Below are 12,815 nucleotides of genomic sequence, written 5' to 3' on the forward strand. Positions count from 1 at the left end.
TATATGTATATATACTATATATATATATATATATATATATATATACATATACATATACACATATATGTATACATATATATGATAAACACCATATGAGGACGGAGCCTTTATTTGTACGACGTTTCGCTTATTACAGCTTTTTCAAGTACAAGTTGAGATACAATCAGCAATCATTCAAGGAACGAACACTATTGAACAAAACAGGGGCATGTTTAACATATCTCCTCACATTATTCCCCTAATACCCATGGCCAGCAAAATATTAAATACTTAAACCACCCTTTGTGGACATTTCGCTCACGGACGTTTGGGCCAGCATTCTCTTCCTTTCCCAGTGTCCAATCCCCCCAACCTCCTCCTCCTCCTCCTCCTCCTCCTCCTCTTCCTTCCCCCCCCCCCTTTTTCTCTCCCCGTTCCCTCCTTTCCCCTTATTTAATCTCAAGCATTTGTATCTCAACTTGTACTTGACGTACAAATAAAGGCTCCGTCCTCATATGGTGTTTATCTAGTCAATCTTGTCGGCAGACTGCCACTTTTAAGCATATATACATATATATGTATATATACTATATATATATATATATATATATATATATATACATATATATAAAGTGAGTTGAATGTTCTAACACATTGGTAAGATAGACTGAATATCCCACTATCAGAGAAAAGAAAGTTATTTGAAGATATGTATATTGCGATCACTAACTGTGATCCTCTTCAGCGTGGTTGTACAAAGGGTGGGTTGACTTATATACTAGAAGGGGATACATAGAGAAGACATGGGGAAGTAAGCATGCTAATGCGTGGTCCGTTTTATCCCAAGTCGCGATGACCCCAAGGTCAAACTGACCCTGGGTCAAATATTTGTTGCACCCACCCAGTGATCACAATATATATATATCTTTAAATATTTTTCTTTTCTCTGATAGTGGGATATTCAGTCTATATTTAGTATATATATATATATATATATATATATATATATATATATATATATATATATCTATATATATATATATATATATCAGAGGAAGAGAGCAGGAGTGGAAAAGGAGATGGTAGATACGGCTGATGAAAGAGTATTGGGATTACCCAATACAGAGTTGACCCATCATCCATGAGGATCTAAGATGAGAAGGAGGAAAGGGGGTTGGATGGGAATGGAATGGGTATGTGCCTTTTGGCTTGGCTACCTCCCTTGTAAGTGGGGAAAAATCCCTTGGTATATAGATAAACAGTTACTTCTTTGAGCAGGCAAAGGTGGGGGGGTTGCCATGTAATGAAGTGGATGGAGGAAACTAGATGTGGCTGTTGAGTCCTGGTGTGGGGGATGCTATGCCTTTCCACATTGCCTCTGACCTAAGCAGTATGGTGGGGAATAAGGATGATCTTTCATCCACAAGATAATAATATAAGTTGTGGTCAGGTTTGATGTGGGTGTGTGCTTTGACTTGACCAGCCCCCATATAGAGAGGAAAGGAATTTTGATATGTATTTATAAATATAAGAATTATTATTATAACAATAAAATTAATAATAAATGCAACCACCACACAGAAGGCACTGAACACTTCATTGTACAATGCCCCACACTGAACAATCCCAAGACAACAACACACTATTCCCTGAGTGACATAGGGCCCTACCCAGTGGCTGTAGCTAGTTACCTGGAAATTGTGGCTCTCCTGCAAGAGAGACCTGGGGAAGTAGATGGATTGATTGATTGCATTATTATTATTACAGCCAGAACGTATAGATCCTGCTCGAGCCAGAGGTTATGATGTCCGATCAGATGTGTGGTCTTTGGGCATTACTTTGATGGAGTTGGCAACAGGCAGCTTTCCTTATCCTAAGTGGAACTCTGTGTTTGAGCAACTGACACAAGTTGTGCAGGGTGAGCCTCCAAGGCTGTCCTTAAATGAAAATGGCAACACGTTCTCTCAGGAGTTTGTCAATTTTGTCAACACTTGGTATGTAAATGGTTTATCAATATTAGCATAGATGTGTGTGGAAATATGTTATGGAGAGAGAGTGGGAGAAGGTTCGATTGTCATCAGTTGGAAAGGAGATTCAGAGTGGGTGTAAAATAGAGAAGTAAGAGAAGGGAGGGAGGCAGAGAGGTTCTGAAAGGGAGTTGAGTGAAATGAGGAAAAAGGATGGAGTGAAAGAGGGTGGAGTATTACTAGTGGAGTGGCTGGTGAAAATGTTCATTGCATGCCTAAGGGGAGGAAATGTCTTGGATTTAGGGAGTGCATATATAGTTTTGCAGTACAAGGGGAAGAGACAAGTGTGAAAGTAGTAGTTTCTGGGAAATCAGTCTGTTGATTGTTGTTAGTGATTAAGAGGATTAGAAGGAGAACAGAGGGAGTGATTGGGGAAGAGCAGTGTGGTTTAGGGAAGGACAAGGATGCAGAGTCCTTACATGAGGGGACAGGGGAGGCATATGCCCAGAGGCGGTACTTTTAGGGGGCAACAATTCTAGCCTGGAATTGCCACCCACAAGGCTGATGAATAATGATAATAAAAAAGGTCAGAGAATTCCTGAATGTTTTATTGTAATTGACGAATTTTGTGATAGAATCAACAAAATATGAAATATTTTCCCTTATCCTTTCTGCAATAGGGATGTTAAATACAAATTTTAAAATCTGTTTAATTATTTCACAAGCCAGTAGCTAAAATAGGGAGTAAGGGGTGATGGGGGGTGGGGGATATATCACTGAGAATTTTACCCCAGGGCAGCATTTAAGCTTGTAAGGGCTCTGCAAGGGTGTATGAATAAATATTTTGAGGTAAGACAAGTATGCAAGAAATATTTAGCAAAAGGGAAGGATGTTTTTAGGTTTTTGTGGAAAAGACATGTGATAAAGAGATGATAGAGAAATATTGTGGAGTGTGTTACAAAAGTTTCTTTTGCTGCATTGAGGAGCCAAGAAAAGAGGGAGGGAGGGGTGGTGAATGGGGTGGAATATGTGGGGATGAAATGGGAGGGAGTGGATTTATGCCTTTGACTTTGGCTACCTCCCTTGTAAGGGAGAAAAAGCCATTGGTATGTGTGTTGTTTCTGACCTAGGGAGTGGGCGGGGACTGGGATCATACTTCATCCATGAGGAGCCAAGTTAAAGAGAAAGAAATGGATGATGGATGATGGTGGGATGGGTGGCATGGCTGGCTACTTCCCTTAAAAGGGGAAAAAAGCTTTTTGATATATAGAGTGTTACAAAAATAAGGAATAGGGTGAAGGCCATTGAAGTACATGAGAAGGGCATGTGTGAAGGTCAGAATTTGAGAGCATGAGTAGTTTGAATTGGATATGGAGGTACATCAGGTATGTGTAATGTTACCGTGGTTGTCCAATGTGTGTGGATGGGTTGGTAAAGGTAGTAAGTAAATGAGAATGCAAGGTGGAAATGGATGTGTAAAGTGAACCATTTGTTTTTTGTGGATGACATTGCTTGTGGTAGATTTTAAGGAGATACTGAAACAGTTAATGATTGAGTTTGAAAGGGATTGTGAGAGAATAATGATTATGGTTACCTCAGTCTTCTGTCTGTCTCTCTCTCTGTCTGTCTCACTCTCTCACTCACTCTCAGTCTCTCTCTCTCTCTCTCTCTCTCTCTCTCTCTCTCTCTCTCTCTCTCTCTCTCCTTTCTGAATTATTTCAGCAAGTTCTTGAAAGTTAGGGGAAGGCATTGTAGAATATATAGAATATGTCATCAGTTGGGAGAGGAGTTGGATTGTTTTGTCTAGATATGAGAAAAACCACTGCTACATTGTGTAATACATTATTCTTGCAGCCTGATCAAGGATGAGGGTGCCCGTCCCAAGTACAAGCAACTGCTTGATCACGAATTTGTGAGAAGAGCAGATGCTGATTCTGTGGATGTTGCTACATATGTTCGAAGTGTTTTGGACAGGATGGCCAACAATGGACGCCAAATGTTCACACATGATTCTTACAACTGCTGACCCATTTCTCAACAGCGTAGTTTTGCGTAGGTAAGTAGAAGGGTGTATTTACCTAGTTGTATTTACCTAGTTATATTTTGCGGGAGAAGAGCTATGCTCATAGAGACCCACAGCTGTATCTCTCCGCATCCAGTTCTTTCTTAAAGTCATGTGTAGTTTTAGCACTCACTGTTTTCTCTTTCAATTTATTCCATGTATCTATTACTCTTTGCTAAGGGGAGAGAGTGGGGGAATATCGGATCATTTTTTGGTGGAAGGTGAGTTGAGAGTGGAGGATAGATGGAGAAAGAGGAAAAGTACAAAAGGTAGGGAGGTGCTTAGAGTGAACTCTTTAAATGAAAATGAAAAGGAGAAGGAGTACAAGAAGAAGCTGAGAGGGGAGTGGGAGAGAGTGAAGGATAGAGTAGAGCTAGGAGTGGAGGAGGAATGGGATGGTTCAAGGAGGGAGTCACAAAGTGTGAAAAGATGGTGTGTGGAACAAGAAGGACAAGAGGAAATAGAAGGAAGGGTAGTGAATGGTGGGATAAGGAAATAAAGAAGGTTGTAGAAGAGAAGAAGTGAGCTTTCACAGATTGGTTACAAAATAGGACAAGGGAGTCATATGAGAGGCACAAAGAAAAGAGAAGAGATGTAAAGCACAAGGTAAAGGAGACAAAGAGGAGAGCAGATGTGAAATGGGGTAAGAGTATGACAGAAAATTTTGAAAGTAATAAAAATGTTTTGGAAAGAAATTAAGAGAGGAAGAGGAGGCGAATCAAGTAGAGAAGAAAAGGTAAAAGGTGCAGATGGAGAGATGATAATGGAAGAGAAGGCAGTAAGGGGAAGATGGGCAGAATATTTTAGGGAGTTACTAAATGTGAAAGAGGATAGGGAGGGAAAAATAGTTGCAGTGGAAAGCGTTAAGAAAATGACTATGACGAGTGAGGAAAATGGAGATAAGGAAGGATGAAGTGAAGGCAGCTGTTAAGATGATGAGAGCAGGTAAAGCACCTGGTCTGGATGGATGCCATGCAGAATGTCTAAAAAAAAAAGGAGGTACAGTGATGGTGGACTGGCTGGTGAGGTTATTTAATGTTTGCTGGAGAGAGGGTAGAGTGCCAGAAGACTGGAGGAGTGCCTGTATAGTTCCACTCTACAAGGGAAAAGGGGACAAGTGTGAGTGTAGTAGTTTCAGAGGGATTAGCTTGTTAAGTGTAGTTGGGAAGGCTTATGGGAGGATCTTGATTGAGAGGATTAGGAGAGGAACAGAGGGAGTAATTGGTGAGGAACAGTGTGGATTTAGGACAGGTAGAGGCTGTGTAGATCAGATTTTTGTGGTAAGACAGGTATGTGAAAAGGCTATAGGAAAAGGTAAGGATGTATTTTTGGCTTTTATGGATCTGGAAAAGGCTTATGACAGGGTAGACAGGAAGGCACTGTGGAGGTACAGAATCAGATTAATTCCCTCAAAATATCAGTCAAGTCACACCCAATTTTTTATTTATTTTTTTAATCAAGAAAAAGACATCTATACATAACCATTCTCCACACACCCCTATCTTTTGTCTTCTCCTTTTCTTCCTCAACAGACATTCCCCTCTTTCCCAATGCCCCTTTTACCCCATTCATCCATCTCATCTTTGGTTGCCCCCTTATGTTCACTCCCTCCACCTCTACCACCCACACCTCTTTTAGCTTTCTTCTCTCATTCTTTCCTTGTGTCCAAACCATCCCAATACTCTTTCATCAACCCTATCTCCCAACTCTATTTCCACCCCACCTCTTCATTTCTCATTCTAATTTAAACTCTTCCATGTTTCTGCCCCATACAGTGCTGTCAGCACAATCACCCCTTCATACAATCTCTTCTATCCATTCCCAGTTGTCTATTTCTCACTACACTTTTTAATTCCCCAAGGTATTTACATACTTCTCTCAATCTACATAGTAATAAAATTGGTGACATTTCTTTGCAGAGTGAAGGAGGCCATCATCAGATAAATAAGACTCGTGACAGACAAGTTGTTAGCTGTGGCAAGATTGCAATCCTTCATACAATTCTTATGCCCTTGGGTCTTGACAAAGCCCTGCTTTGTTCATTAGCTTGTAAAGGTTAGCGTATTCTTAGGAGATGTCATGGAAAATCTGTAAGTGACACATAAAAAGCTCTTATAAAAAGACAAACTGTGAGTGATTTGTACAGTCATAGACCTATGTGTTGTTTTTTTTTTTTTTTTTTTTTTTTTTTTTTTTTATTCTCTTCTTTCTTTTCTTTTTATTCATTGATCATGGAGACATAAGGGACAGCAAGAACACCAATTTGTTTCAGTTCAATGTTTTGGTTTTGTTGGGATTTAACAATATGTTAAGCATTTAGTAGTTAGCTGTTTATTTGAAAAATAATTAATTTCAACTTTGAAGTATGTATTCTTTGGATTTGTGAAGTAGACAATGAGGTGTTTGCTTGGCCTGTCCTTAAGTTTAGAAATACAATAGCAAGAATGAACAAAAGTTGCTAGTAGTGCCATTGTCATGTATTTGCTGTATTTATTTTTTGCCGTATTTATGAACACTAACTTTAGGGGAAATTATTGCATGGTTTGTTTCTTGATAAAAAAAGGAAAGAAAAAAAAAATTCTTGGTACCTCCATGCTTCTCGGTAAAATTGGGTGTGACTTGACTGATATTTTGAGGGAATTAATCTGATTCTGTACTTCCACACAGTATGTTATCCACTTTTTTTATTTATTCATTTTTTATCTTTTTATTTTTTTTCTCGTATTATTTTTCTCATTTATTATTATATTTTTTTTACTGAGTTCATAAGTAGATTTAATGAATGTCACCCTTGACAAAACTATTATATACAGAGCTTGCTGTTCCATTGGCTTGTACCTTTACCTTTGGTATTGGGAAGTGCTGCAGCTTACATGAATGTTTAAAAGTGTCACAAGTTTCAGTGTAATTCATTGTTTTTAATATACATATCTCATTTTTGGTCCACTGATGGCAAATCCAAAATTATTTTTATGGATAAAAAGGAAGCATTCAAATGATACTTGCTATTAACCAAACACTGTATATTTTGGTTTGTTTATTTTAAACTGAATTATTATTTTGTAATAATATGGATTTGATCAAATTCATGACTAGATAAATATGGGACAAGATCATAATTACATGGTCTTTGTATTTAGGGAGGGGCTTCATATATATATAAATGAAAGTGTTCTTAGTTTCACACAACATATACATATTCATCTATTGATATTTATTTTGATATGAATGCATACATACACAACCATATACATAAGCCTTTTTACAAACTTGTATACCTCCATAAATGTCAATGCTACTAATTTCCAATGAGATTTTTATATTTCAAAAGAACAAATGCTTTCAGCACTTCAAAATGTGAATATGAAACATTTTACACTAGTAATTCCTTTGCTGAATGTCATCCTTGCCAGAAAAAGGCTGAAGACATCTTTTGCCTGTGTTAAAGGCAGTTTTCTTTCTTATTTGTTGTCTTATCTCGGGCCGTGATGTGAGAGGAAAGCACTGTCATACCTATAGTACCAGTTGTCTCAGGTAGTTGTATCAACTCGTGCCCATCTCAGCAAAGTGAATTCTTCTACAATGGCAATCATGATATTAACCTCACTTTAGAACCTTGGTTCGTGCTTTTGTACTTGTCCTGACGCCTATCAGTAATTGTCACATTTTTACACATCTTGGGCACAGTTGTGACATATATCTCCACCCACAGAGCATACAATTGCTCGGTCTTGAAGTCGTGGTTGTCCACTTCTCATCTTGTTTGGGTGGGGGAAGATTCTTGGAAATGAAATTTGATCTGAGCTTTCCTTTGCTGAGGAGGTTGTTGCTTGTTTCTGCTACCAGTTTGAGAGATAGACCAATGTATACTTACCACCCATTTGCTCCATTGGAAGATGACAAAGACCTGTACCATTCATTGGTACAGGTCTGGGAAATTGTACAGTGTCATAGGTTTCTGTCATTGGCATCTGTTGGGATTTTCCATGCATTGAAGCTTCTCATTACTGCCATTGCTGTTGTTGCCACTTACATTTCACTTCCCATTGTCTGTCAGTATTTCACAAGATGCAGTCATTATTTTATTTTATATATTTTTTTGTAGAGTATGACATAGTTAAGTCTCTTGTTTACTGTAGAATTTGGATCTGCAATTGAAATGTTTCCAGTTCCATATTGGTTAGGTGCTCTGGTTTTACATATTACATAGGCATAGCATTCGAAAATGGGATAAAGTTCAGCTTTCATATAGATCATAGATGCAATGATAAAAGGCAGCCATACTTGTGGTTCTTGATTAGAGAATAGGAAATTATATAATTACTTTCTTTTCTTTATTTTTTCTATGATAAGAATTTTTTTGAGTTTATGAACCTATAATTTAGTGTAGTTGAAGAGTTAATCTTTTTCACCTCTCATTCATATGATAATGAAAATATTTTGAATGTTGGATACAACCCCATCTATAATTTGTTCAGTTTAGGTTAGGCGACATTTATAAAACCATTGTGATTGTATAATAGCAGTCAGATTTTCTAAAAACCTTAGATGGTATGTATGAATAAGATGGCTGTCATTATTGTTAGTTTTATAACTTGTTATATTTAATGGTTGAATGGAAGGGTGAGGGATCAGCAAGAATTACCTCCATGTATTGAGGTATGCCTCATGTTATGCTTGTGTTAGATCATGGAAGAGAGTGTATAGACTTAAAAGAGATGCAGCCTTTCATGGTAATCCCTGAAGGCAGTTGAGTAGGTGCTTTGTTTTTTGCAGTAGTAATTATACTGATGTCATTTGTTGCTTGATGAAAAATATGCTATAAAGTTGAAAATTAACTACTAGGTATTCTTTGGTGTTCGTAAGAAGTTACCACAGATTTCAGCTATTGGGGAAGGTTTGAAAATTGGTGTTATTTGTGTTCAAAGTGGTTGTACTCATGCAAAATTATATTTCATTGCAATATTTTCATAATTTAAATTTATGTAACCTTGATATTGCTTTTTAGGCATATATATATATATTTATATATATATATCTGTGTGTGTGCATGTATGTGTGTATATATATATATATATATATACATACACACACACACACGTGTAAACCAGAGCTGGGCGCATTTCTTGGTACATTCCACTTTAGTTTAGCCACACTTATCGCTTCCATACTATGAAAGCAATGTAGGTGCCGGTATAGTATGTGGCCAACTGGACTTTTATTTTGGTAAGAACCTGTCTCTTAAGCTTTAATAGTTTGGGAGGGCTAACTGCAGCCAAATTAAAGTGGAACACACTGAGGAATGTACCTAGGAATGCACCGAGGAATGCGCCCAGCTCTGGTGTAAACCACAATAGGTATCAAAAACCCAACAAGTAATAAGTTATGTAGTAATTAGACAAATTCTAGTGTATGTACCAGTACACAGTGAAGTTGTCAGGAGCTACATCATTTGGTATCTTGGACTATTCTGCCTTAAGACCTAAATGCTTTTTGTTGAGGTGGTAGATTTTTATTCAACCATAAGTTGCCATTTAGAAATAGCTCTCCACAAAGCATTCATATACTTTCATTGTTATGGAATATGAAGTCTTAGCTTCTGCAAATGCATTTTACTTTTATAAAGTTATTTGATATATGACTAGTCAGAGAACTACTGTACAGCAAAAGAATCCCAATAAAGCACAGTATTTATTTCATCAATAATCTTACCAGTAAGATTATTGGATGATAATCATAGCCTTAATACGAATAAATGAGAAACTAAAACCACTTATATTAGTTTATCAAATGGTTTTACAGGTCCTTTTCATTTTGGCTAGCATTTATTATTTCTATCAATACTTGTAATATGATTGCTTTCCTTCAAGAATGATTGAAAGCCACCACTTTATTTTTTTTATTTTATTTTTTTTCTTAGGGGGTGGGGTTATTTGGAAATAGAAGCAAAATTTTCTCATTGAATTGCATTTATTTGATTAGGTCTTAAAAGTTAATGTTAAGTAAATTTAATAACTTATGGTTTATACTGGCCTTAGAGTTGGGTTATTTTAGTATGGCAAGACAATAGATTAAGAGGAGCAGTGTTCTCTCACCTTGAAGCTAAAGAACTGGAAAGGGAGGTGCTGATTAAGTGGACTTGATTTCAACTCTCTTCCTTATCTCCTTTTTGGGGTTGTGTGTCTTGTCATTTAAATTGAAGGCTGTATGCCTTGCTTAATTTCAAAAGTATGTTTTTGTACTGATTAACTATGCTAGAATGGGCAGTTTGTTTGCCTTAACAATGTAAGTTTAAAAGAAAAAAGATAAAGAAAAATATGCAAGGATTTCATTGTAAATATTTTATTTTTTGAAGGATTGAAATATAGACTTAGTGATATATGTAAAGCCCTTTCTTCAGGCTAAGGGCTTTGTTGATAGTTGTACTGTCAGCCATTTGTTAGTTTTTTGCTGATGAAGTCATGTACATTATCAACTATTTGTTAGGATTTTGTTGGTAAAGTTGTGTGCTTTATCAGCCAATTGTTAGGATGTTGGTAAAGACATGCATATATCAACCATTTGTTAGTCAGATGAAATAATGGAGACTGAGGCAGCACCATGTGTTAACTAAAAGATGACGATGATGACTTATATGTACAAATGTAGAGAAATGAAGATGTAAAGTGTTGATGGTATGAATCATTATCCTTTCCAGCATTTATCTTCTTTTCTAAGAGAGTTATTCCTCCTAAGAAAGTTTATATCTTAAAAGAGAAGAGAGAGAGATGTGGGACCTAAGGTTGATTTACAGTGTAACGTGACGAGATCAAGTCCGGAATGAAATCGTCCAAAGAAATTTAGAAATAGAGGATATTAATGCCATCATTAGCAGAAATCTGCTCTGATGGTGTGGACATCTAAAGTCAATGGAGCAGCACAGATGGCCTGCCCAAGCCTTCGTGTGGACTCCACACACAAGGACCAGTCAGCAGGCCCAGGAAGAGGTGGATACAGAACATTCAATAAAATCTGCAGATTCTGGGAATCACACTGAAGGAGATCAGTGAGAGGGAGACTTGTGTAGAGAGTAATGAGTAGAGGAGGCTTATCAATATGGACAGGCCTTAGACCTAACCAAAGGATGGTGAGCAGTTGAGCATGCATACATACACCAATGGTTTTTCCCCCTTACAAGGGAGGTAATTGAAGTCAAAAGGCATAATTCCACTCCCACCTATTTCATCCCCACCCACTCCATTCCCATTCACCACCCCTCCCTCTTTTTTTGGCTCCTCCTGGATAATGGGTCATCACTGCATCTTGCCTATTGCCCAAGGTCAAAAGCAATGCATCAAGGCAGCACCATCTGTGGAATCCCCTCCATATTTCTCAGGCATTCAAACTCTTCCTCTCTTATGTTCCATGTTCCTGCCCCATACAGTGCTGTCGGCACAATCATTCATACAATCTCCTCCTAGCATCTATTTCCAAATGTCAATTTCATATTACATTTTTTAATCCTCCCCAATCTGTATTCCACCTCCACTCCTCCCTTTCCTGCCACATTTGCCCCCAAGTATCTCAAGCTATCCATGTACTTCAGTCTCTCTCCCTTAATATTCAGTTCCAATTTGCTGCCATCCTCTCCCCTTGTGCATCTCATCACTTTACTTTTAACCACATTTATCATCAATTTCCTTCTTTCGCACCCCTTCCCAAACTCTGCCACTAACATCCCTAATCCCTCCCCTGATCCTGTTACAAGTTCAGTGTCATCAGCAAACAACAACTGGCTTATCTCCCATTTTTCTCTATTTTCTTAAACCATCTCCAATCCCCTTGCATATACCTCTTACACCAATCCATGTATAAATTGAACAGCCAAGGTCACATAACACATTCTTGGTAAAGTCCCACCTTTACCTCAAACCACTCACTTTCTCCATTTCTAATTCAAACACAGACTCTACTACTCTCATAAAAACTCTTGACTGCCCTTAACAGCTTTCCTTCTATCCTATATATCTGCAATGCCTTCCTGTCTAACCCATCATAAACCTTTTCCAAATCCATAAAGACCCAAAATACATCCTTACTTTTCCCTAAAGCTTTCTCACAGGTCTGCCTTACCACCCTACCTGTCCTAAACCCAATGTTCCTCACCAATTATTCCTCCTGTTCCTCTAATAATCCTCTCAATCAAACCCCTCACATAAGCCTTACCAACTACGCTAACAAACTGATTCCTCTAAAACTACTACACTAACACTTGCCCCTTTTCCCTTGTAAAGTGGAACTACACAGGCACTCTTCCAGCACTACCCTTTTTTCAACACATTAAACAACTTCACCAGCCAGTTCACCATCACTGTACCTCCCTTTTTTAGACACACTGCATGACACCATCTTAGCACACCTTGTGGGTCCCTCCTTGAAACATTCCCATTCCTCTTCTGCTCCTAGTTCTACTCTATCCTTCACTCCCACTCTTCTCTCAGCTTTTTCTTGTATTCCTTCTCCTTTTCTTTTTCATTTAAGCAGTTTACTCTAAGCACCTCCCTACCTTGGGAGATAGGGTTGATGAAAGAGTATTGGGATGGTTTGGACACATGGAAAAAATGAGTGAAGAATGATTAGTAAAAGAGGCATGGAATGCAGAGGTTGATGGAGTGAACATGACAGGACAACCAAAGATGAGATGGATGGATGAGGTAAAAGTGGCATTGGGTTAGAGGGGAATGTCTATTGAGGAAGGAAGATAGGGGTGAGTGGAGAATGGTTGCGTATGGATAATGCTGTGATGTATGGAAGAGGTGGGTGTGGGA

General features: G+C 38.0%; 1 protein-coding gene across 9 annotated transcripts in view; it reads left to right on the plus strand.

The window, feature by feature from the left end:
* LOC143019650 (dual specificity mitogen-activated protein kinase kinase 4-like) overlaps window positions 1-10,678 on the plus strand; it is a 73,910-nt gene extending 63,232 nt beyond the window's left edge. For all 9 annotated transcript variants that reach the window (XM_076175532.1, XM_076175529.1, XM_076175531.1 and 6 more), the window contains 3 exons: window positions 1,747-1,973; window positions 3,801-4,002; window positions 5,928-10,678. In XM_076175532.1, coding sequence (XP_076031647.1) covers window positions 1,747-1,973; window positions 3,801-3,972 — 399 coding nt within the window. In that variant the 3' untranslated portion in view covers window positions 3,973-4,002; window positions 5,928-10,678. The remainder of the gene's footprint in view (window positions 1-1,746; window positions 1,974-3,800; window positions 4,003-5,927) is intronic.
* Window positions 10,679-12,815: the final 2,137 nt, after the last annotated feature.

The sequence above is a fragment of the Oratosquilla oratoria genome, chromosome 37, assembly GCF_046742065.1.
Source record: "Oratosquilla oratoria isolate Oo_2021 chromosome 37, ASM4674206v1, whole genome shotgun sequence".
NCBI classification, from domain to species: domain Eukaryota; kingdom Metazoa; phylum Arthropoda; class Malacostraca; order Stomatopoda; family Squillidae; genus Oratosquilla; species Oratosquilla oratoria.